The 27,580-nt window shown below is 33.6% G+C and overlaps 1 protein-coding gene across 8 annotated transcripts in view; it reads left to right on the top strand.

Moving 5' to 3' along the window:
- Cep170 (centrosomal protein 170) overlaps window positions 1–27,580 on the top strand; it is a 131,881-nt gene that overhangs the window by 56,370 nt on the left and 47,931 nt on the right. For 5 of the 8 annotated variants that reach the window (XM_047520483.1, XM_047520482.1, XM_047520481.1 and 2 more), the window contains exons 4-10: window positions 2,959–3,037; window positions 10,945–11,003; window positions 11,097–11,259; window positions 12,026–12,160; window positions 17,585–18,061; window positions 22,259–22,422; window positions 22,609–22,902. In XM_047520483.1, coding sequence (XP_047376439.1) covers window positions 2,959–3,037; window positions 10,945–11,003; window positions 11,097–11,259; window positions 12,026–12,160; window positions 17,585–18,061; window positions 22,259–22,422; window positions 22,609–22,902 — 1,371 coding nt within the window. The remainder of the gene's footprint in view (window positions 1–2,958; window positions 3,038–10,944; window positions 11,004–11,096; window positions 11,260–12,025; window positions 12,161–17,584; window positions 18,062–22,258; window positions 22,423–22,608; window positions 22,903–27,580) is intronic. The other 3 variants (XM_047520487.1, XM_047520485.1, XM_047520486.1) reach the window with 1 other exon arrangement.

Raw genomic sequence — 27,580 nt, 5'->3', positions numbered from 1 at the left:
CCAGGTGTTCTATCCTATTGGTTATGCTTTCTATGGAGTTCTTAATTTGGTTTATTGTTTCCTTCATTTCAAGGATTTCTGTTTGGTTTTTTTTCAATATCTCTAACTCTTTATTGAAATGATCTTTTGCTTCCTGTATTTGCTCTTTTAATTGTCGATTGGTGCAATCATTCAATGCCCGCATTTGCTCTTTCATCTCTTCATTCAATGCCTGCACTTGCTCTTTCATCTCATCATTTGCTTCTCTGATCATTTTAATTATGTACATTCTGAACTCCCTCTCTGTCATCTCTTCTGCCATGCTGTCATTGGATTTTATTGATGTAACATCTAGATTTGTTTGGGGCATTTTATTCCCTTGTTTTCTCATATTGTTCAGGTATCAGTGGACCGCTGAGATATTGCAGATTTCCTCTATTGACTTATGATGTCCCTGAAGATTTCTAGTATATCCCCTCTTATCCTTCATTAGCCTGAAGTTTTGGAGGAAGTTGGTAATGCGGTACTCCACACGGAAGCTGCCTCTCTAGGGGTGGTGACCTTCAGGTGGGGTATATTCCCTGCTAGTGGGCAGAGGTTCATCCACTTGTTGACCAATGATCATCCAAAGGGGAACTAGGCTGCGGGCTGAGGCAAGGCCTGTTTGGGCCTGTGTCTCTGGTTTTACCGTCCTTGTGGGAAAACCTCACCCGGCAGGGAAGACTCACCCGGTGGGGAGTTCTCACTGGTCAGTTCCCCTCCTAGAGGTTCCCCTTAATCCACAACTACCACCTGGGCTGGGCTGTCTTCCTCTGCAACGTTCACAGGGACCTGGACCTACCTCCTGTGCCTGGGAGCCTCACCCTTCGCAGACGAGTCTCCTTAGGCTGCCTCTCCTCAGAGAATCTGCCCGCAGTCCTGGAACCTTTGCTCTGCCTCTAAGTGTGTCTCTGTGTGGCTCTTCCACCAAGAAGCCTTCTAGGTCCTGGGACCCTGCTCTGCACCTAATCGCCTGGCTATCCGGCCCTCCTCTGAGCTGCCACCTGGAGCCCCGTACAGTTGCTCCAAGTCCCAGCGACCCGCCACACACCTCTTCATCCGGGTAGCCGCCCAGTGTTCTGGTGCGGTCGCTAGGAGTCCAAGCAAATCACTGCACACCTCCTCCTCCCACCAACTGCCTGTAGCCCTGGGCAGTCACTCCGAGTCCAAGTGACCCGCCGCGCTCCTCCTCCTCCTCCGGGCAGCCCCTCGGTGTTCAGGAGCGGTCACTCTGAGTCCAAACAGCTCGCCGCACAGCTCCTCCTCTGGGCAGCCACCCATAGCCCTGGTGCATTCCCTCTGAGTCCAAGCGACCCACCACTTCTCCTCCTCTGAGAAGCCGCCAGGAGCTGTGGTGCAGTCACTCCGAGTCCAACCGACCCGCTGCGCTCCTCCCCCTCCTCCGGGCAGCCCCTCGGTGTTCAGGAGTGGTCACTCTGAGTCCAAACAGCTCGCCGCACAGCTCCTCCTCTGGGCAGCCACCCATAGCCCTGGTGCATTCCCTCTGAGTCCAAGTGAACCACCACGCTCCTCCTCCTCCTCCGGGCAGTACCCCCGCACAGTGTTCAGGAGCAGTTGCTCTGAGTCCAAACAGCTCGCAGCGCAGCTCCTCCTCTGGGCAGCCGCCCGGAGCCCCAGTGGTTGCTCCGAGTCCAAGCGTTGTGCCGAGCGGGCTCCTCTATTAAGCTCCCAGTTGTCCAAGTTCACTGCTCCAGCGCAGGGAGGGGTGTCTGGTTGGGTAAGTCTACTTCACAAAGTTCCCTGCGTTCCAGGACTACCGCCCCATCTGAGACGCCTCCCCAACGGGAGTGACTTAACCGGCGGCTTCGAGTTGGTCCCAAGTCTCTCAGTATCTCCTCTTTTGAATCCTGAGTCCTGGAGCAACATGAAATGCAGCCACCCTCTATTCCGCTATCTTGTAAACCCCCTCAAAGGGTATATTTAAGAGTATAATACCTTATAATTTTGAGAGGATGCCCATCTTCTTCTGTAATAGCAAAACATTTATTAGTAATTCAATCCACCGGTTTTATTTCTGTATCATCTTTTTCCTTCTAATCATCTTTGTAGAGACTTGTCTTGAGTATATGTCCATTTACAAACTGTACCAAATGAGCATTGGAACCGAAACATTAAAAAAAAAAAAAAAGAATAACAAAGTATATGGTTAAAATTTCTTGTAAAATGCAAATTGGTTCAGGTTGTTTCTGGAATATAGTACATGATTCTTCTAATTGAATGATTAACTATATAAGAAATGTATTTTCTTTTTGTCCTTAGAGTGATTATTTTCTGTTACTCTTCTGTCTTATTATTTTGGTCATTTTTATCATAATTAGAAGTAAGAGAAAACAATAATTACCATGGTGATGAAATGTCAATATTTCAGTGTATGGGAAAGGTTTTTCACTAAGATCCCAGAATATATCTTAGGTTCATTAAAGAATCAAAGGACCCATGTGAAAATTGTAAAATAGGAGTTTTATACAGTTATTTTTAGAAGAGTAAATTTTCTTTTTGTTTTTTGGAATAATTCTAAGAATAAAAGTAATGAAATGTCAGACCTCACAAATTCAAATCAAAACAGCCAAAATTGGATACATAAACCCAGATGATATATTAAATATTTCACCCTTTACATTTTGCCAGCTAAAGATTCAGAATCTTTCTTGGCATCGTCATTAGGAATGATTCTTAGTGCCTAAATTCATCTTGGCAGCACTATGTTCTTTGTATGGTTATCTGAAATAGTGAAAAAGAGCTTAGTATGAAATAATTTTATCATGCTGTGGGATGCATGGCATATCTTAATGATATATAAGTTGTGTCAGACACCATAGAATATGTACTTTTTCAGTATCGGGTTTGAGAGTTTGATTTTCTGGAATATGAGAAATAATACTTCAGATGTAACTTAACATCTTTCTCTTTTCCTTGCAGACTTTTGTGAATGATGTAAGGATTCCAGAACAGACTTATATTACCCTGAAACTTGAAGATAAGCTGAGATTTGGATATGATATCCTTATATGATTTTATGCATTTATTAAATTTATTTAACAATATTTATCCTGGTATAAATTAACATTTCTTGAGACATAGAAATTCACAGTATAAATATGCTAGAAATTTATTTATTCAGTCACTTTCCATACTAAATAAAGTACTAGATGTTTAAAAAATATATATTTTTGCTTATTATTTTTTTTTCCTAAAAATAATCCTGGAATAGTTAATGAACCCAATACTTCAATAGTTTTGCCATTGCACATGTAATTTGGGTATCAAAGAATGTAACTGGAGAGAACAGGATGGGGGAATGTTTAATTTTTGTACAGCCAAGGAATTCTTTTCAGGTGGATCATGATGGCATAAATCAACTACCCAGGAGGAAGATGAATAGAATTTAAAATTCTTTTGTTTAAAAAATTATAGTCTAATAAATGAACAGGAACAGGACTCTATTACACTACATAGGACAACATAAAGAATCCCTAAAGAAGAGAAGGAATATGACTGAAGAAGAAAAAGATTTCTGTTCATATAAGGCAAAAACTTTGTATAAAGGACTTACTTATATTTAATTAAAATTGTAGATTCTCCACATTATGTCGAATGTTTTCTTGAGTTTTAGTGTTTTGAATTATTACTTTTATCTGATCTTCAATAATAAAGAATATATTAAACATTGGCAATCTGGATGGACTTACTTATCACTTTAGCAAAGAAATTGTAGTCTCAACTAGAGTAGATGCTTAAGGAAAATGTACTAACAGTATAAAATGGTGTACTATCATTTAAAATTTATGAAATTCATATTTAAAATATGAAAATGTTTTATAGCTTGTCTTAACAATGTTTACACTTGAAGAGCCAAAGAACCACATAAAAGGTCAAACCATTAAATATGAACTTATTTATTGTATATTTTAAATCTTTATCACATAAAATGATTAAGTATTAGCATTAAAACTTTGGCGAATGGGTAATTTTCCATCAGTTTTCAAAAAACATATGCAAGTATAGTTTGTATTTAAGTATCCCTAATTCCTTTGATATCAGTTGTTTCAAAACTTGAGAAAATACTAAGAAGTTTGGGTTTTAATAAAATGCTATGAAGTTAACTTTGAATTTTATGTCAAGAATAAACTGTTAAGCTAGGCATGATGTCACATACCTGTGGTATTAACTATTAAGAAATAACTCAGGCTTTACTGATTGTACAGTATTAACAGCAAACTAACATTTTTTTTTCTTTGAAAGGAGATTTGAACCTGGGTAGTAGATATGAAGGTAGTGAGAAAATGGTAGTATTTTGTGTGTATTTTAAAGAGGGAGTCAGTAAGATTTCCTGATTAGGTTGGATGTAATGTGAGGAAGAATTGAGGGTGAATCCAAGATTTTGGCCTAAGTGGTTGGAAAAGTGAATTTAATATTAAGTGATGGAATTCTGTGAGTCTGTGAGTAGAACAGATTTTATGGAAAAAAATGGGAAGAATCAGAATTGTCTCAAGAAACCAGTTTTAGATTTAATTGAGTTTATTATTTTTCTGTTTTCTCTTTGTAATTCTGCTAACTTTATTGTTCCCTTTTTCTGGGTGAAAGCTAAGGTCATTTGATACCTTTTTTCTTTTCTTATAATATCACTTAGTGCTATAAAATTTCCACTAAGTACTTCTTTAATATTCTGAATACTTTCTAATTTCCCTTTTGATTTCTTGAGACTCGTTATCTATATGTTATTTCATTTCCAAATATTTGGGGAGTTTCCCAGAATTCTATTATTGATTTCTAATTTAATTCTGTTGTGATTAGTGAACAGACTTGATGTGGCCTCAAATCCTTTTGAATTTATTCAGACTTGTTCTGTGGCCTAGATTTGGTCTATATTGGTAAATGTTCCATAGGTACTTGAAAAGAATGTGCATTCTGCTCTTTTGGGAGTAGATGCTCCATAAATGTTCATTAGACCAAGTTGACTCAGTAGTGTTGTTAAGGTTTTCTATATAGTAATATGTTCATTTTCTATAAATTATAGAGGAAGAGGTGTTGAAATCTCAGACTTGGTCAGGTATGGTGGTGCATGCCTATAATCCCAGTAGCGCAGGAGGCTGAGAGCCTGGAGAATTGCAAATTTAAAGCCAGCCTCAGCAATTTAGTGAGGTCCTAAGCAACTTAATGAGACCCTGTCTCAGAATAATTTTTACAAAGGAGTGGTGGGTGCTGAGGATGTAGCTCCATGGTTATGTGCCCCTAGGTTCAATCCCTGGTACTGAAAAGAAGAAAAAGAAAGAAGAGAGAGAGAAGAGAAGGAGAGAGGGAAGGAGGAAAGAAGGAAGGAAGGAAAGAAGGAAAAAATTAATTTCAGGATCTGTGGATTGTCTTTTCTTCCTTGCACAAGTTTTGCTTTGGGTAATTTGAAGCTCTGTTTTTAGGTATATAGACATTTAGGATTACTGTTTCCTCTTGATAAATTCATCTCCTTTGTCGTTATAAAATGACCTGCTTTATTCATGATAATATTCTTTGTTCTGAAATCTGGTTTGCCTTTAATTTTGGTATAATTGCTCCAGCTTTCTTTTGATTGGTGTAATATGTTTTTCTATTCTTCTACTACTAACCTGTTTATCTCTTTACATTTATAGTAGGTAACATACAGTTGGTTGATTATTTATTTATTTATGTAATTTCTTTCTTGGCAGTCTAGATCATTAACTTTTTTTGGGGATACTGGGAATTGAACTCCGGAGCACTCGGCCACTGAGCCACATCCCCAGCCCTATTTTGTATTTTATTTAGAGACAGGGTCTCATTGAGTTACTTAGTGCCTTGCTGTTTCTGAGCCTGGCTTTGAACTCGTGATCCTTCTGCCTCAGCCTCCTGGGCCACTGGGATTACAGGCGTGCTCCACTGTACACAGTATAGATCATTCACATTTAATGTGGTAATTGATATGGTTAGATTTAAATCTATCATTTTGACATTCATGGTCTATTCTGTAATTTCTTTTAGATTATTTTTTTATTCAATTTTACTTCTTTAATAGCTTATTGTTTCTTAATCACCCCTTTAAGGTTATTTTAGTGGTAGCTTTAGGTTTATATCTTTATTTTGAAGTTATATCTTCAGTTTATATACCATTTCATATATTGTATAAGAAAATTACAGTATTATAGATTTTTGTATCTTTTGTCCTGACTTTGTTATAAATCTTATTTATGTCACAAAACTCACACTATATTTTTATTATTAAAAAGTCAATTGTCTTTTAAAGAGATTTAAATAATTTGAAAATTACCTATTTTTAAACTTGTACCTCATATCTTACACTTGTGAAGCTGCCATTTCTTGTGTTCTTTATTATTATTTTTGTGTATCTTCATGTTTTCATTTGGTTTCATTCTCTTTCAGCATTTTTCCTTCAGCATTTTTCTGCTGCTGATGTGTTCTTTTACTTTTTATATGTCCGCATAAGCATTTCACCTTAGTCACTGAAAGTTATTATTGCTGGATATAGAATTTTAGGTTAACATTTCTTTTAGTACATTTAAATTTTGCTTCACTAATTCTTGCTTTCATTGTTTCCCTTCATTCCTGGTTTTGAGCCATTTGATATTGATGTACCATGGTTTTCTTTATGTTTTTTTTGTGTGGGGTTTGTTGAGATCCTTGAATCTTTGAGATTATATTTTTAATGAAATTTAGAAACTTTTTCTCCTTTATTTCTTCAGATACTTTATTCTGCCCTTCACACTTTCCCTCAAGGTCTTCAGTTAAATGTATGTTTAACCACTTGAAGTCTTCCCCTAGCTCACTAATATTTATTTTTTTAAAGCTATATTTTTCCTCTGTGTTTTGATTTGGATTATTATTGCTGGGTCTTTAACTTTGGCTCTTCTTTTAAGATTTGTTGGGCTTCTAAGATTAGTCTGGGCCGTTTATTCCCCAATACTGCATCAAGACCTTTCTGTATAGTTTATGTACTGTAGAAGTCAACTGTTGACCAAAATCTGGTCCTGAACCTGTTTTATTGGAACACAGCCATGTCCCCTAATTTACATATTTGTATAGCTGCAGAGTTGAATAGTTATAACAGAGATTAGATGGCCTGAAAAACTGAAATTGCTTTTTATCTGACCCCTTACAGAAAAAGTTTGCTGACCTCTGTGCAGAGGCTCATGAGTCATGAGGTTTTCCAGCCTTGCTGTTGAATAGTACCTGGAGCTATTATTTCTATTCCTGTGTGAGCACTTGGCATTATTACCACTAATATTTTCTTGCCCTAGCCCTAGGTAGATTTCCTATAAGCTGATCAGTATTCAGCTTAGTACTCGAGTGAAATTCTCTGAAGGTCTATGGAATTCCCTCTCTATGCAGCTTCTTCTAAGTATTCAACCCCTCAGCTTCATTTCCTCTACCACTTAGGAGATCTGCCCCTCTCTCATCCTGGCTTACTACTTCTTGCAGTGTGACCTAGAAATTCTCAGGATGTTTTGTTAATGCAGTTAATGGGCAATCCACTTTGATTTGTTACCCTTCATTCATGGATCATTGTCTTGTAATCTGATGTCAGTTGTCTAGTAAACCATACATTTTGCCAATTTTTGGTACTTTCAGGCAGAAGAGTAAATCTGGTTCCTTTTACTTCGTTTTCTCTAAAAGTCTTAAGAGATTGATTTTAGACATGTTGGCTATACAAGTTGAATCCAGGAGAAGTGCTGGCTAACGAAAATTTGGAAATTTTCATTTTATGAATAATATTTAAAACCTTTAGACCAAATGAGATCATTCAGAGTAAATATAAATTGGTAAGAGGTCCAAGGACTTAAACCTGATACATCCAATGTTAAGAGGTAGATGAGATAAGGAACCAAAACCAAACCAAAACAAACAAAAGAACTATGAAGGAACTATTACGGAGTAAGGAGGAAAATCAAAGTATGGTATAGTTTTCACATTTAGTGGAAATTATGTAGACATTGGTTAAAAATGTTAAATTGCAAGATCCTTCCCTATCATTATCCTCATTCTGTGTCATTAAAATTTCTTTTAAATTGGGAATCATATCTTTTCCCAAAGAAGTTGTCTATTGCTGCATAATAACCCACAAAATGATTAAGTTAATCATGCTAGAAACATGGTAAAAATAAAAACAAAACATTATTAAAGCATTGCATGTAGCACTGTTGAACAATTCAGATAATAGCTGCTAAAATTATCATAATTAAATATTAAAGCATTTTCATTCAAAGATATTAAAAGTTTTCCTGATTAATATGGTCGACATCCACAACAGATTATGAACACACTTTACAAATTTCAAAAATAAACATTTCTCAAAGCTTAAAATAACAGAATTTAATAAATTAATTGAGATTAGGTATTGAATAAAAGAATAAAGTGGTGGAAGAAAAGTTAAAATTAGGTCTTTGAAAACTGTGTTCCTGTAGAACAGGGTCTTCTAAAGTTGGAAAGGTGTACATGTACAAAAATTAAAAGACTTTTTTTCTGAAAGTATGACAAAATTAAACAAAAAGAAAAATATCTCCCTTCTACCATTAGTGCTTTTTAAACCTTCAGCATTTACTTGGATCTGCCTTATTTCCTTATCAGTTACAGTTAAATAAAAGAAATCTCCTATATTACTATGAGAAGATACAAAGAAAAAGGTTTTTGGAAACTTTTAATGAGAAGTTTTAAGATTACCTTGTTATATTTTTTAATATTTTAATGTTATATATAATAATTTATAAAAATGCATATTTCCATTCTTGTGTAATTTTATTCATGTATTCTCATTTATCTTGTCTTCAACTTATTAGAATCACACTTTTAGTGATAGTTTTTCAGAAATATTACCTTAATATTCATGTAAATTATATGTGAATACAACACATTTTGAAACTTTTCTTACTGAAAATCTTGTCCTCATTGATAAGAGCTCATTATGTAATATTAGGAAAGTTAAAATAAAATTTGTTCCCTTTTTATTCTAAGTGACTGGTAACTCCCTAATGGAACAGTCTAATGACTTTTTTGAAAGATGTGTTCACAATGATATCTGACATTCCATGTTTTAAAGACATATCCCTAGGAATAACTAAAACTGTTTAAAAATTTGCTCTACTTTTAGTCTTGTCATTAAAATAAAATAATATCTTAAGAGAACATTACCAGTATGCAGATAAATTTCCATGGTCTTACTTTTAGTTAAACTTTTCTTAAATAAATTGAGTATGGGATGGTTTAGACTAGCAATTATAGTCTTATATTAAGAAGTGGTGAAATAATTATAATAATTATGATTATTATTAAATAAGCCTTTAAACTTTTTGATATCACAAGTAATTGTGCCTCAGTTTGTCATATTTCTTGATTAGCAAGTTAAGAAACAACTTTCTCAGGTTTGCATCACTAAGAAGATAGTAGCTTTGGAGATAAAAACTGGGGCTAAAGCAGTCTCAAAAGTAGTTTACCACACAGTTCTCAGGAGAATACATAATGTAAACAAGAGGCGTCTTGAGGTTATCTTCATTTTCACACAGGAACCATTTTTGGAAGGAAAGTATTTGAACTTAAAGATGGTCCCCCAAGTTCTCCCTGACCAAAAATGTGTCTAGGCCTAAGGTATACCCCAGAGGAGCCCTATAGGAAAACTTTCAAGCATTCATAGGACCTAAAATACCTGAAAGTCCTGATAACAAGCTAAATCTTTTGAATAAATAGAAATGACTGTCAAACTTTTTAAAATGCTATCTTTCCATTGAAAAAATAGGAGTGCTATGAATATTCTATAGCTGCTCATGGATTTCCTGAGGTTAAAACAAAGTTACTCAACATTTTTTATTGAAAATACTTAGTTATAAGATATATATTTGCATATGCTTCAGCTTAGGTACATGATAGAAAAGGAATTTTTTTAAAAAAATTGCAAACCTCTAGGAAGAAATATAAAATGAAAGGAAAGTTCTGGACTAGATTCTTGTTTTAGGTTCTGTCTCCAGTTCTTTATCTACAGAACGGGAAGAAGGATCAATAAATTAAGGAGGATATTTTCCAAACTCTTCACAATTATAAAAATTTGAGAGTTTTCACTTTATAGATTATGTATTAAAAAGTTTACAGCTTCCATTATGCTTAGGAAGTCTTTTCCCCCAAGTAATCAATGGTAATTACAGTTTTCTACCCTTGGAGTGATTGCTTTGAATTGGTTAAAAAAAAAAAAGAATAGAATTTAGTACATGGTATAAAGGTTCTTTCATTACAGGGTTAAGTAATGTTGGGAAATGTGACCTCTACACTCTAGTGAATAGATCTTTTTAATATACAGAAGCATTGTTCTTTTGGCATCATAATGAAAGCATTCATTTTTTTCTAGCACTTGGGTCTAATTTGTATACAATCAGTTGTTTGATAATATAATATGATCCTGATGCAATACATGGGGAAAAGAGGTGGTTGTGGTTGCTCTATGATCTGTCATTATAGCATTTCTTTTGCACTTGCAAAGTGAACTTCACTTTTATCATGCTTATAAAAGAGTAATCAAATTACTTTAGGATTTGCTGTTGGGTAACCACTCATGAGACACTTTTACATTTTTGTGACTTGGTTTCAATATAATTTGATCCAGGTGTTTTTTTCTTCATTGTAATCGTGTCATATTATTTGTGAAAATTAAAAATGTCTTTGTGCTCTGATTAATAATTACCCAGTTATTGTTTTCTTGAAGGCCAGTACTGCCTAATGTAAGAAGTACTTACTGAATTTTAAGATTTTTAGCATTTAAAAATGAAAATTTTATATTTTAACATTTAATATTAAAGAGAATTCTCTAACTACTCCTTAAAATAGGACACATTTGGTGGCCATTTTAAACTTGATTACAGGAATTTTGAAATTCTTTTCTTCCTTAGCCCCGTTTACATACAAATCTTTTTACTGTTGTTCGAGGAGAAATGAGGGTCCCTGAAGAAGCCCTTAAGGTAAAAGTTTTTCCTTCTTTTGTCAATCTTCCATTCACTAGTGTTGATTTCATTCATGGATGTTTCAATTCCATTTTTAAATGTATTTTGTAGCATGAGAAGTTTACCATTCAGCTTCAGTTGTCCCAGAAATCTTCAGAATCAGAATTATCAAAATCTGCAAGTGCTAAAAGCGTAGATTCAAAGGTAGCAGATGTACCTACAGAAGTACAGCACAAGCCTACAGAAGCACTGAAAACTGAGGAGAAAGCCACAGGTAAGCTAACCTCTTTGGAAGTCTCTTGATTTTGAAGAAATTATGTTTTGTTCTCAAAAGCTTGGCCATATGTTTATCAAAATGATTTATAAAAATGATACTTTCAGAGTTCCTCTTAATGCAGCCAGTGCCACATTTAATTGTAGTTTATAATAATATTTTTATTATTTAATGTTTGCAATTTTTCTGAATTATATCAACTGAAAGAGAAGGAAAATTTTAATCTAGTGATGTTCCATCCTTATAATATCATATAATTTACAGATCTAAAACTATAAAACTGCTTTGTATAAATAATTCCAATTAAACAAACAATTATTGAAATTGATGGACATTATATTTGCCCAAATTAAAAAATATATTTCGTTAAAAACTAAATATAATTACTGTGCTATTCCCATTAGGCTTAAAAAAAAATAGAAAATGGCTACTCATGACAGAATTTACTCTAGTTTCATCTTTTGTATTTAACATCTGTGACATTTCTGATGAGGCCGGTTTTATTGTACCCTAGTTGGCTTTTGCATAGTTTCAACAAATTTCTTATTCTGGAACCATTTCTTGTCTAAATGTTCAAGTCAAAGGCCATTGGTTTTAAGTGGTTCATTCGTATACCAAAGAATTCAACACTTTAACAAAAAGCTGTTGCGACCAAGATAATATAGCTACAGATATAGACACATAGCAGATTGTGTTGCTTAGATATATATCAGTCAGTGCAAATTTTCATTTCTACTTGAGACAGATTTTTCCTACTTCTTTCCAGATATTTCTACTATGCCCCGTGGTACTCCATTATATGGACAGCCATCATGGTGGGGGGATGATGAGGTGGATGAAAAAAGAGATTTCAAATCAAATGGCAAGACTGAAGAAAAAAATCATGAAACTGGAACATCAGGTAAAAATCTCTCAATGATTATGACATTACATGGATATTTTTGGAATCATCTGTAGTCTAAGCAAAAATCTGTCTACTCTGAAAAAACGTGATCTGCTATGCTAAAGCTCGATTTAAAACATAAAAGTTGATGACTTTTAATGTCTTTATTATTTTAATATAAATTTCTTTATTATGTGTGATTCTCACATAAAGTATTAACATCAATCTTTGTAAAAGTAGTTTTATTTAAAGTATTTTTTCAGTTTATGACATTGTTAAAACTGGTGACAGATTCATAGCTGGACATTTTACATATTTTAAAGTAATTATTAAAATGAATTTTAACCAAGGTAGTAGGTACAAATGGATTTTATCTTTTCATTAGATTCACAAGCATATAATCATATTTTGAAGTAAACAGTTTCTACTGTGTTCAGAAAAGTGATATGAAATTATAACTTCTTTAAAGCTTCACTATTCTCAGTTTGTTGGGATTATAGTTGCAACACAGTTACTATGTTCAGAAGCCAGAATGAAGAAATAGTTCTGGGTCAGATTTTCAGAATAGTAACCAAGGAACATATTCTTTTGTTGATGGTTCAGTGGTGAACTAAGTGTTCATAAACCAGATCAAGATTTCCAGGAAATAAATGGCGGTATCATTTGGACATTGACAAGACATCAGAACAGAAGGATGGAACAGCCAATTTCTGTGATAACAGCAGATTAAGATCCAGAACTGACACCAGAGATCAGTATGGAAGACTTAGTCTGACAGAGACAAGGATAAATTTCATCAGAACTTTTCTCAGTGCTTCACCTTTGACCATAGTTCTACAAGATAAGTAAGACAGTTTTCTTAGCTGGAAAATTAAGAATGCTGTTTCTTTAGCTATGCTCTTATTAGGCCAGGACAAGAAAGTCTTAAGAAAGCTGGCATTATCAACTCAATCTTACCATGCCCCAAACCAAATTTGTCAGCTTTGCAAGTAAATATCCATCATAGCTTCCTTGTTTCTTTCACCAACACAGTTTACTTCATACCCAACCATGAAGTATTATTATTTAGAATTTAACATGTCTTCAGATGTGAATACCAGAACTGTGTCCTGATACTAAACAAGAAGGACTTACTAGATCATATGACTGAATCCTGCCAGGGTTAGTCAGTACAGCATCTCAACATTTTTATCCTCTAGCTAGTTTCTCCATCTCTCAGTCTTAACAGTCCACAGTGGTTGCATACTGAGGGAGTTTCCCCTCATACTCATAGGTTGCCTGCCAGCAACAGTCGAAGGTACATGCTACCTTACTTTGATCATATCCAGCAGAAAAGAACAAACGAAGACCTCCCAGAATGTGGAAGAAGAACATTCCCAAAAGTTCTCAATACATCTGTCTTCTCATTGGCCTGTCATAGGTTCAAAAGTAGGTCACCTGCTTATTAATGAACCTGTCCCTGGTGAGACATAGGAGATTACCTGTATACCACTCTTGCTCACTTTGAAGTTGAGTGTTGGAGTTCGTTTTCCCTAAGGCACATGAGCTGTGTCAGGGAACAGTGGATACCAGAGAATGCTGGAGTTCTTTTAGAAAGAAGGAACAGGAAAAAGATACTGGAAGACCATCAAGGATGTTTACTTTATTTGAAAAATTTTTGTCTTCCCTTTCCTTCCCTTTTTGATCTAATATATTACCTACTTCTCTTGCCTTTTTGTCACCACCAAGTCATAACTGAACTTCAGTTTTGACCCTCTTTCATTCTGTTTTGCATAAAAATTTAAATTAGTCTTTATTTCATTTTTTTCAAAAAACTACACTGACTCCCATTTGCTTACCAAATAGGTTTTAATGTTTTTAAGTCTTACATGTCAGGACTTTCTAGTTTTGTCCTACTTTCTCTAGTGGGCCTTATTTCCCATTATCAGTTGTTACAGTGTTCTCTCCCAATTTGGGAGAGAATAAATTATGTTAATTCCTGCCTGTTCTTTTCTTCTTCAGGGATCTATACACACAGATATTGAATGATATAAAATTCTAAATGATGCATTTGTATATATGTATTGCTAACATTTGACACTGTTTCATTCACTATTTTTGAGTAAGCCTTCTCTCTACAACTAATCTCCAAATTCCTTACTTCTCAAGTATCACACATATTATGCTATCATTGTGCACTACAGCCACCTGGTAGAGAGAGGGGAATTTTTTTTTTAATGTCTTATGCTTTATCAGATTCTGCTAATTAATAGTTTAGTGAGATTCTTACTTTCTTTGTCATTTTAGTATGAGGATATTACCATTTCATATTTGTCATTTGCAGTTTATTAAAAGATAGAATGAGGGGAAAGTTTACTTACCTGGAATAATCTATGAATCCATCAGAAATTATAAAATCAGAAAAGAAATGTATATCAAATATTACTAAATTTGATCATTTTGAAATTATTCTTAAGAATTTAAATATTTTAAAATGTTTCAAATTATAAAATATAAATAATCAGTTTAATAATTTATGCTCCAAGTGTACTCTTTCAGTAAAAACAAAAAGTGGTTTCTTTTTTGTTACCAATTTTTAGAATTTAAAAACTTGGTACTTACTACAGAAGGTGAATATTCCAGAAAGGATTAAAACCTGTGTGTTACTAATCATTTTTTATGTCCCCCTCTGTGGGACCATGTGTCTAGAATCTCCTAACAAGTTGGCATATAACCTAAAAAAAACTTAGAAGCAAATATGTACATTAGAACAATCCAGTTCTCTTGAAATTCTATGAATATTTTCAATCTTAATAAGGAAAATTTGTCTTCAATTTAGTTATAGCTGTGTTCTTCAACCTGTTAATTTGTTTTCAAAATTAATTTACAACTAAGGCTCTTTAAATATTGTGTACATTTTGAAAAGGCATGTAAGCTATATGTAGTAGATTCTTGACTCTTTTTTCATTGATTTTTTTTTTAATCTGGTCAAACTAAATTCAGAAGGTTTTAAGTTGTAATTCATTTTTAGCAAAAGGAGTTTCACAGAAATCATAATTTTAAATGCTTCACTAAGCTAGATTGGAGGGATGTCTTAGGCAGAATGAGCCATGATAATTATAGTCTATAATTTTAAATTAGTTGAATATTTAGGACAGAATAAGTTATAAGTATCCCTGATAGATCACACAGTCATAAAATACCCTCAGAATATAAGGAAGTTATACCACCAGTTGTTCTTCTGATTTAGATATACAGGATTAATTTTAGCATAGTCATTTATTAAATAATTTTTTAAAATCTAGTAGCTGAGGTTAATGCTAAAATATTAATATAAACAAATATTTAGTAAATTATGTAGTTTAATTTGGTATAACAAAAATGACTTTTGAAGATAAATGAATGCTAAATTCATAAGTTTCAGAATATGTTTGTCAGTGTTCCAAGAGAAGAAAGATGTTTTATTTTTCTATCTTAATTTGAAAGCCCTATTAATTTTTCTAGTAGGCACTTCTAATAGGGCCATACTTTATCTGTTTTTATCATCTTCAGGGAAATGAATCTGCCTTCATATAATGAATTTTCCAGATGATCAAACTTCACTTTTACAGCTGATGGTTTTTAATAAGCTTAACCACTTCCTAAATTTCTGTTAAATGTATCACTTAAGCAGAGAAGTCTGAGTACAGTGTGATTTTTTTTTCTTTCAACTTAGAATCATCATTATTTATATCAATTGTTGAATTATGGTATCTTACAATATGTCTTCAGAAGTGTTGGAAATATGTAAGACTGCCCAATATATACTGAGTGGTACTGTAATACTGTTTTTAAGACCATTTGTCTGCTCTTGACTGTTTTCATCTTATTTTTGTCCCTTGCTCTGATAATGTAGGGTTTTCCCCAATATCATCCTTTCATTTTCAGTAGTAAGCAAAATTGAGTAGTTTTTGGAAAAAAATAATTTTACACTGAAAATTATTATTCTTAGATATTTCTTTTACCTTCTGTTTAAATTTTTTTGACAATTTACTACTATTATGTTGGAATCAGAGCTTTATGTTTTTCTATCCCACACATTTGCACATGAAGATGTTAATGTCCCATTCTTCTTTAACCTAAAAGCATATGTTTTTATGATTATTTCTTATTCAGAGTATTGTTAAGAAGTCAATTATAACATTTGATGAATTATACTGGGATTTAAAATTTTTAAATGCATTTCAAAAGACCAATCAATTCACTGAAGAATTGGAAACAACATAATTTCCTTGGATTGCCTTTCCTTCCTAATAAAATTTCTGTACATACATAACTTTTCTATCAACCTGTTTAAAAACAATGACTTTTTAAGCAGTAGAGAAAGATTTTCATTTGAAGTTTCTTGGTAATAGACCATCTCAACAACGGGGCAGTTTAATCTTTTAAATTTTTTTCTTTTGCATTTGCTTTATCTAATAAATACTTAAAATAAGCATTTTAGTTGTCATTTTCTTTTATATACCTTTATGGATTTTATTTATAAAGCATCTCTTTTCATATTAGTTTCTGAGGCAATAGAAGAATAATGGGTGTTCCAGAGTTGGTTGTTCCTTTTGCCTGCCATCTTGTTAATAGTTACAATTCAGCTTTCCTTCAAATATTTTTGACACTTATACATACTTAGCTAGATAAGTATGTAAACTAAAAAATTAGTGTAAAATTAGTGTAAACTAATTTTCCTCTAGAGTTACTAGCAGGCAGCTGAATTTCTATTTTTCCTTTTTTTCTTGCATATTGCTGCTTGGATTGCTATGCTGCATGCAAACTGCATATTTTATCTTTACTCTTTTAGTCTTTATGTGTCTATGTTCTTCCAGGAATCTCACATCAGTAATATTTTTGTCATTCTAAAAGTCATGTCTCTAAAAGTAATTGTAAAGAATAGTAAGTGGAGTCATTATTTTGAGAACATGACTTACATATTTACTTTGTATCCTCATTTGAGTAACTGTTTTCCATTGGAGCTCTACATTCATTTAAAGATGTTTCAGACCCCTCATCCTGCTAACTTGATAAGGAAATTCATGCCTTTTATACATATTTTTTTGTTTTCTCTTTTTCTTTAGAACCTGCATCTGTAGCTCCATTTGATTTCACTTCTTTTGGACCTTGATGATTTCTAGATCCAAGTTGGAAAAGCTTGGACCTAGCCCTGAAAGGTCCATCTCTTAACTGCTTCATTATCCTTTGCTGTTACTGCTGCTTGTCTTGCATCTCCTGTTAGTAGTTGAATGGCATGCTTATAATCAAGTTCTTTCTTCTCTGTTACTTTTTTCCCTATGGATAGAAATACCATTGTTTTTCATCCAGACTATGATCTGCCTTCTGATCCTTAAAAAATAATGCACTGGTCATTACCAGTCTTCCTCAAATGCTGGAAACCCCCAAATATTTTGAATTCTCTCTTATTTTTCTCATTAGGGTGCAGCATAGATGCCAAGCAAGTTGAGGAACAGTCTGCAGCTGCAAATGAAGATGTACTTTTTCCTTTCTGTAGGGAACCAAGTTATTTTGAAATCCCTACAAAAGAATTCCAGCAACCATCACAAATAACAGAGAGCACTATTCATGAAATCCCAACAAAAGACACACCAAGTTCCCATACAACAGGTGCAGGGCATGCTTCATTTACCATTGAATTTGATGACAGTACCCCAGGGAAGGTAACTATTAGAGACCATGTGACAAAATTTACTTCTGATCAGCGCCACAAGTCAAAGAAGTCTTCTCCTGGAACTCAAGACTTGCCAGGAATTCAAACAGGAATGATGGCTCCAGAAAACAAAGTAGCTGACTGGCTAGCACAAAACAATCCTCCTCAAATGGTATGGGAAAGAACAGAAGAGGATTCCAAAAGTATAAAAAGCGATGTTCCAGTGTACTTGAAAAGGTTGAAAGGTAAAGTGAATGATCATTTCAGAACTTCCTATTGTATAATTAAGAAAACTCAGTTTTCACAGTTAGCAAACTACTGTTAAGTAATTATGTGGTAGAATACAACTGCTTTTTCAAGGTTATATTTAACTTTAAAGCTCAAAAGCAAATCACCCTGCTCATATCTAACTTATTCACAATAGTCTTTCTTTATTTCTTCCCAAAACCATATTGTGAATTTTTAAATATGCCATTAAATGTTTTCCCCCTGTGAAAACTTAAAATTTATTTAGTACATCAGTTGAATTTCCTAAAAGACAATTTCCATCTTATTTTTTTGGTTTAAGGAAAAGATATATACAGCTGTATTTTTTTATTATGCTTCTAGTAATATATCAATATCTAGATTTTGAATGAAATTTTAAGCCATTAGGTATGGGCTAAGAGTTCTACTTAGATAATATAATCACCTTGTTGATGGAGTACTTCAAATTGTTCTTAGTGGTTACTTATAAAAGAAACACTTTGAAGTTTAGAAAAATTCGCTAGATATTTATTAATCTAATTTAAAATTTTTTCAGTATTTAAACATTATGAGACTCACAGTTGAATGTTCATTTGTGAAACTGGTACATATGCTTTATTAGTATACTTGGCCAAAATTATTAAAATCTTTATACCTGAACACTGATGGAATCAGCTGATCAGTTTTCCCTATTGATTTTGCCAGTTCATTTATTCAGCGATTAATTGAATACAGATCTGTATTACTTTCACATATTTATTTATATAAGGTATATATAAAGGAATGATTTTGAATAAATTGTGATTGTATGCTAGTGTTCATTCTTTTGTATATTAGAAGTTAATAAGTTTTTAAAAATGGTTCTTTGAGGCCAGAGACCATGTATTACTTACTTGTATCATTAACATTTTATATGGGACTTGAGCATATGATAGGTACTGAGTAATTCAAATAAACAGTGAATGAATTCACTCTCAGTGAGAAGACTAACCCTGGCTTAATCCATACTTTATGCCCTGAGATTGTGATCAAGTAATGAAGAAATCATACTCTTACCCTTATTTTGAATTTGCTTCTAAGACTTTTCAGGACAGTGAGATGATGTGATTAATTCTTCGTTGGTGCCTATTACAGCACTGTAGTCATTATCAATTACCTGACATATGTACTTTTGAGATGTGATTGTATGTAACCTTTTACTTCTACTAGACTTTATTATACATAAATGAGACCTGTGTATGCATATATAGGTTAAATCTTATAAATAAGAGCCACACATTTGTAAGCTGACCATTTATATGAATGAAACAATACTGATATTTTACTATAAAATGTAGTTCAAGCCTTGAAAATTTAGTTTTTTTAAAAAAGTTATTCTAACTAAATATACAAAATGATCTAAATTGATAAAAGGGTACCATTTAAAAATGTGTCTGTTAAATCCTTTTGTAACTTTTTAAAGTCATTATAACTTTTCTTTTAGCTCTTTTTTAATGGGTACATTATAGTTATAAATAATAGTGAGATTTTTTTGTTACATATTTGAACATGCACATGACAAAATTTGGTCAGTCTCATTCCTCAATACCTTTCTTTTCCCTCCTCCTTCCATCTGTCTTTTCCTCTTCCCCTACCCTATTGTACATCCAGTTTTTTAAGCTATTATTTAAAGACATTCTCTGCTTTTGAACAAGATCCTTTTGTGAGCCTAATTCCAGAGTCATTAAGGACCATATTATCTGTATCACTACATTAATCATTAGATATTTTTAAACTTTACTAGAAATTAGACAATTAAATAGGTAGACATATATTTCAGTATGATGCTGCTGCTGGGAAACCTTTTGGATTTGCCTTTAGGCTCTTTTATAAGTCATCACAGAACATGCTTTTTCCAAGTCTTAACTCATTTTTGATTCAAGATAGACCCATTTTATTTCTCTAGATTTAATTTAAAAATGACATTTGACTTTCTTCAAAAGTCTTAGCTGCTTCATTAGGTAACAGTTTTGTACAGTTCAGGATATCAGGATGATACACTGAGACTCTAAATGCAAATATACAGCAGTGAGTTACAATTGTACAAAAATTAGGCTTTTAACAACTGCTTAAATCAGTCCAAAAATTCAAAGTAGGCAAAACAAAACAAAAATACCTTGCTCCTACAAGAGTAAAGTGCACGCGCTTTGGGACAGTGAGGAAAATAATGTTCACAAAGCCCATACACTTTCACCCTTTAGGAGAGTTGCACCTTCTTTGGCTATAGAGATTGAGGTACAGCTGACTTACCCTAAGAAGTATTTTTAAATTTCAGTGTCTTTAGGCATTGTTAATGACAGGCAGAAAGGGGGGAAAAAAAGCTGGTGAGGAGAGTTTCCTAGTGACTTTTTGTTAAGTAAGAAAAAGAAGATTGGAGCGCGGAATAGATATTTTACCTTGGGTAACACTAAATACAAGAATGAATAATAATTTTCAGAAAAAAGAAAATGGTTAATCTTAAGCTATAAGAGAAAGATATTTGAAAGGGCCTTATACCACTGGGTTCCAAATTTTATATATTGAAATAAAAATTAAAGTCTGTAAAGATGATATTCTCATTAAAATATTTTCATGCACATTTGTTAAGGGTTATTTGGTCTTATACAAGAAATATTGAAGTTTTATTATTTCCAGCTCTTACAAACTGGATTCCTTTTCAGTGAAATAGGTTTGAAATGTATATAATGTTTTTAATGAATTTTGTACTTGAACTAATAGTTTTATTTGAGTTTTCTGTTCCACCTGCTATCCATAACCTCTGGATTCATTATCTGAGGCAGGAATTCCATTGATTAAGTTTTTTTTTTTTTTTTTTCTTTTCAGGTTTCATTTTAAATAGTTAATAATTTGATGAAAGAGTTTCAAATTTGTCACATTTTATTTTTAATATTAATTTACTATTCATTTAGTGGGAATACTCCTCAAACCCCCAAATCCCCACTTTTTAAAAAACCTTATTCATCCCCTTAGTTTCTCTTGGCTATTACTTTTCCAAAACATTGCCCTTTTCTGTGTGTACTGCCATTCTCTCTTCTCAGTTTTCTCATTCCTTTTTATACACTCCATTTTTATAACAAGTCCTCTTATGTTAAATTATTACCTCTAATTGGTAACATCTAAATTTATTCATGTGCATTGATACTCCACCTTTTCCCTAACCATGTCTTTTGCTCCTCCCATCCCTCCAGTCTTTCATTTCTCATCATTATTTTGTTAAGTACCACATTATTCAGTTTGTATTCACATTAAAATTTGTAACCCAGGGAAATTTAAAAATCAGATTTTGTCCTGGAAGTATTGGAATATACCAATGTGCATTCCATTGTACTGGATTCATTTATAGCTTTCAAAGAAGTTTTCATTTAAGCCCTGATTTATAAAATATGTATAGAATAGCTCTTGACTTCCTAATAATTTCATGCTATTATAATATAGTTATTATCCCTTGAGTATTTGCCCAATATGAGCTTAGATTTACTTAAGGACTTGATCAACTATTCTGTTCTTTGCTAGCATCTTTTATTTAACTTGGTAAGCCACCAGAGTTTAGAGCACAAATGCGGTTTTCAAATATTCTCATAATTAGAACAACATTTGCAAAAATTATGGGAAAAATTTGTGGGAATTATAAATTTGAATCTTTATTAAAAAGGAAAGACATACTGAAAGTATGGAAAGTATTGATCATCACATCACATTTTTATGGTATTTATGTTCTCTTTATAATCATAAGTATTTTGGTGGTATCATCTTTTTCATTTCTACCTCTCTAATACAAAACTCAAATTTTTAATTTTTAAAAACTTTTAAGATCTGAAGGCAGAATTAGTGTTTATTGACATTATGAGTACAAACTATGACAGATGATATTATTACTTATCTACGAAGGCATTAATTAATCATTATAAAGTTGAGATTTAGAGAAAGAAAAGCAATCCTATTCAGTTGTTTATAAAGGCCCTCATTGTTTGTTGATAAAATTTGAATATAACCATTGCAATTGAGGGAAGTTTGCAGAGCCTGTTACTGAAAAGAACATATGACTTTGGACGAAAGGGGGGAAGGGGTCAAAACAAATAGCACTTTTGTATACGCTTCTAACTTTCTACATGGGATTATTTTCTTCTCTATTATGTGATTTCTCTTTTTCTGTGTAGGAAACAAACATGATGATGGTACACAAAGTGACTCAGAGAATGCTGGGGCTCACAGGCGCTGTAGCAAACGTGCAACTCTTGAGGAACACATAAGGCGCCACCATTCAGAACAGAAAAAGCTACAGAAGGTGCAGGCTCCTGAAAAGCATCAAGACCAGGCTGTTGTAAGTGAAACTGCTTTTATGATTGCGTTCTTTAATGAAGACCATCCCAGAAAAATAGGGTCATATACTTTTACTCAAAGTACAGGAATCTTGTGTCAGGAAACTACTTACTCAACACTACATACAAAACTTGAAAAAGCAAAATCTCCAACAGCAGATGCCAAAGTGGTTTCTTTGTCTTTACAGACTAGCTCTGCGCATCACAGAGGGGGGCATGGTGTTCCACATGGGAAATTGTTAAAACAGAAATCAGAGGAGCCTTCGGTGTCAATACCCTTCCTACAAACTGCATTATTAAGAAGTTCAGGGAGTCTTGGGCACAGACCAAGCCAGGAGATGGATAAAATGTTAAAAAATCAAGCTACTTCTGCTACTTCTGAAAAGGATAATGATGATGACCAAAGTGACAAGGGTACTTATACCATTGAGTTAGAGAATCCCAACAGTGAGGAAGTGGAAGCAAGAAAAATGATTGACAAGGTAAATAACTGAATTGAGTATAATGTTAGTTGTGTGGTGTATTTTGACTGTTGGAAATTAATGGAGAGTCAACACTGAAATGTTCTCATGCAGTCAGTGTTACTGGAACTTCAGGGTTTTGTTAGGGAGATGCAAGACTAATAATAAGACCAAAATGTTTTCTTAATTAATTTTTCCTACTTACATTCTGAATTTGCCTGAGCTTCATGTGTAAGGTCCTATATATTTAAACTGTTTGGACCTTTTAAGGCTACATAAATTTAAAATAGACTTTAAAAATAGTACACTTTAGACATTCTCACTTTGCATTTATTTGTGTCACAACTAAACACACAGATTGCTAGATCTGTTAACATAAATGTGTTAACCACAGGTTTCCTGTCTACTAAGTTCATATTGGAAGCAGATGAAAATACATACATTTTAATTAATATGTCCTGTTTTCTTTATTTCTATTCACTGCTATCTTTGGTGATAGAAAAGCAATGTATGAAAACAAAATCAAGTTTTTTTATATTATGTTCATTTTAGCAGTTTATGCCTAGTCATGATGATTATCTATATTTCAGATATATTCTTTGATGATTCTGATTCATGTGTATAATGATTATTGTTTGCCTTAAAAGATAGTTTTTCTTAATTATGCCTATGGTAATAGAAAATCAGCTTTCAAATCAGCTGTTTGTTTTAACTCCTGGAAAGTAGCAGCATAAGTTTGGCTAAACATTAATTTCTTTTTTAAATTCTTGTTTCTCAAAAATTGAGTGCTTCTTAAATAAGCAATATTAATATCACTTAGGAGACCCACCCCAGACATACTTAATTAGAATCTGCATTTAAAACAAGATTACCCAGTAATTCATATACACATTAACAATTGAGATGCACTAGTTTAGATGATGAATTTTCAGAATGGTGTCTGAGGTAGTGGACAAGATGTCTAACCCTGTGGGATGCAGGAAAAATATTAGGAATTATGCTCACTGTTTTATATATTTTTGTCTACTTTGCATTGTTTTTTCCAGTGTATACAATCTGTTACTAAATTAATACACATATAGAATTTCTAAATATATATTTATCGAAGGGTACATGGTCAAAATTTTTTACTGTGGGAATGCACAGCTCCATACTTTTGAAGAACCATTTGCCTGGGGAATATTTGTTATGTAAGCAATATTATTGTGGTTGTTAATAAGAGAAATATAGGGCTTAAGAAGCACTAGACATTCATAGTGATTGATTTTTTTCCTTTAAAATATTATTTTGCAGTCAGTGGTTATATATTTTTTAGTATTTAAGAACATGGACCCTTAAAGGGTAACAGATCTGGGATTACATATAAACTCTGCATGTACTAGTATGTACACTTGGGTAAATGAACCCCTTTAAGCCTAAGTTTCATTTATCTCCAAAATGGAGGAAATTTTATTAGGTTTTAAAAATAATTCAATAAAACATATAAAAGACTTACCATGTCTGTCTTATGAGAGCCTTATAAAGGTTGGCTCTGTTTATTATTACCCTATTAAGAGTTTCCACATATGAATCTCTACATAAGGTATTGACAAATCTTGGCGAGTTCTTTCAGCACTGTGCAAGGGACTAGGTTGGCCAGGACAAAAGAAAACCAAGAAAGAAGTCATGGTTGAAGATGAGGCTGTTGGGGCTGAGGTTGTGGCTCAGTGGTAGAGCGCTCGCCTAGCATGTGTGAGGCCCTGAGTTTGATCCTCAGCACCACATTAAAATAAAAGAAGGTATTGTGTCCAACTACAACTAAAACAAAATATTTAAAAAACAAACAAACAAACAGATGATCCTGTTTAGGAAATTGCTGACTACAGAGGGTATCACAAAATCTGGTTTATACCTGTTATCTGCAATTACTGTAAGCATCCTTATTTCATGCTAAGAGACAGTTCCAGTTTTGACAAGAAATTATATATATGGTCACACTACAGAGAGAGAAATCTGTAATTATAAAACAATTCATTTAATAGAGTAATGGTATTATGTGACTGAATAAATAATTCACTTATTCTTGAAAAAAGCTGAGACTCTACTGCAGGAAAACAAGGATCACTGCATTATCTTGTGACTACCAAAGTAATAAAAGAGCTCACATTCCATTAGCTAAAAACCAAATTCAGGCTAATTGAAGTCAGGCTCCAGGAAAACGAAAGCAGGGAATCAGGAATCAAATGTCTGAAAAAGTTGAAGAAACCTGTGGGCGTTGAGAAGACAAAGGCCAAGAATAGCGAACCTAACGAACGATGTAAGAATCACTTTGGGATGATGGGAGTAGATATAGGTATCACATCAGATTGCTTGGATGAACTGTCATCTGTTTTCTCCCTTTCAAAATTTTGGTGTGTGGAACAGGAGTTGGGGCCATCAGCTGCTGTCCATATGAATCCGAATGGTTCTGAAAACTTTCAAGTGGTGTCTCCTATTTCATTCTATTATTTGGGAACTAGTTTATTTCATTGATAATGTGCCAGGTTTTGTGTTAGAGGACAGTGATTCAAATAGAAAAGACTGAGTCTTTCCCTCAAGAAATTGAATGCTTAGTGGGATAGATAAATGAATTAAAGCCAGGTGTGGAGGCATATGCCTGTCATCCCAGGTACTCAATAGGCTGAAGCAGGAGGATGGCAAGTTAAAGGGTAGTGAGACCTAGTCTCAATAAAAAATTAAAGGGACTGGAGATGTGGCTCAGTGGTTAAGCACCCCTGGGTTTAATTCCCAGTTCAGAAAGAAAGAAAGAAAGAAAGGATTAAAAGTTGAAAAGGCAATTTAAAAGTTGCTGTCATGTCCAGCAGTCAGTTATAACTGTCGAGATCCTAAAAATACATATTTGAGAATATCGAGAATACAGGACATTTGAATGTAGAATTAAGAGATGAAATTAACCAGAGAAGCTATATAGAGTAAGGGGACAAAGTGTGAAATTCTTGTCAGTACCAACGTTGGTGGACACAGTATTAAGAGTGAACAAAAGAAACTGAAGAGGATCAGACAGGAATTAAGAGAAAACCAAGAGAAAATAGCATCTGGGAATCAAAAGCAGAGTGATAAAGAAGTAAGCAGTACTGTAACAAGATACACTGATGTTAAGTATCACAAGCACTGAAATGCCTTTTTAGTTCTTCCAGAAATACATTGTCTACCTGGGACTAAAGATGAGCAGAAAAGTTATTTGCATCTTACTTTAGAAGAAGAAATTGTATATAATTAAAATAGGATCTCTTTAAAGAAATGACTGGGCCAAAATGCCCTATCGTTGTTTTTCTGTTTTGGTGGTGGTTAAAAGACGCTGAGAGAGAACCTTTTTCCCAACCCCCAAATTAAGCAGTTTGGTTGGTATTCTGGGGCTGTGTCTGTTAATGATGTCCTTATTTTTATGCATGTCCCAAAGTTCACTGTTTATGAGGGTGACACATGCCTCATATTTATAAAGACCTCTAAAATTTTTCATCTAAGCTTACAGGAAAATGCACTATAATAAGAAAGTGCTATTAACTGCCTGAATTAAAAATGGGTTCCAGAGAACCCATCACAGTGACAGTTTCTTCTTCCTTCTCCTACATTCAAACAGATACTACTAAGGGAAAAGGAAGAGAAAGATCTTGTCAGGCTGCTAGGCTACACTTTTTTTTTTTTTTTTAAATACTGGGAATTAAACCCAGAGGTGCTTAACCACCGAACTACATCCCCAACCCTACCTTTTTTTAACTTTTTAATTTAAGACAGGGTCTTGCTAAATTGCTTAGGGCCTTACTAAGTTGCTGAGGCTGGCCTTGAACTTGTGATCTTCCTACCTCACCTTCCCAGTCCTCTGGGATCACAAGCATGCACCACTATGCTGACCAGGACAACTATTTTTAAGCTAAAGGAGAAAAACCTAAAAGTGAGAACAGAAAACTAACATTGATCAAGAAAAAATATCAGTCATTATAGGCAGTTTGAGGCTCTGTGCTTCTGAAGTATTTCTCCTCCTCTTAAATTTTATACCATAATCAACTCAATCAAATGCTTTTCCGACCTGACTTTTATAAACTGTTCATTGTATTAATGTATCTCCTCCTAAAAGGCTATTGATAGCATACTTTCTCTTTCCTCATGGAACCTGTTCAGTGCTGGTTCTGTAGCAGCAGGTTGTAGGACAGAATCCAGAACTAGAAGAACGATAACAAGATCAGAAACACAATATGAAGAATGTCTAGGGAGTGAGTCAAGAAAGTCCATGCTGAGAATCTGGATGCTGGCATAATTAATTAGATTAGACCCAAGTCAGAACCAGGGGAACCATGATAAACATCTCTCCTAACCCCTTACTGAGCTCTTCTAATATTTCTTTCTGAATTTTAAATTTAAAAGTTGATTACAAATATAAAATCAGTGCCAAACATTCAAAATCATTTATTCCATATAATTTAAGGGATTTTTTCTCTTTAAAAGTGAAATTAGATTTTTATCAAAGTTACAAATTTTTAAAAGTCCTCTCTTAAATCATCTTGATTGAATTCCTTGACACCAGAAGTGAGAATTCTTTGTTCTTCTGAAGGATGTGGGAACCTTTATATTGATTTGAACTGATAGAGACCTTGCTTTCTTATCTAGGAGGTCCTTGTTCCTTGAGGTGATAGATGTACTGGTCATCTCAGTTAAAACCTAA

The sequence above is a fragment of the Sciurus carolinensis genome, chromosome 12, assembly GCF_902686445.1.
Source record: "Sciurus carolinensis chromosome 12, mSciCar1.2, whole genome shotgun sequence".
NCBI lineage: Eukaryota > Metazoa > Chordata > Mammalia > Rodentia > Sciuridae > Sciurus > Sciurus carolinensis.
This window is presented reverse-complemented; position numbering and strand designations above follow the sequence as displayed.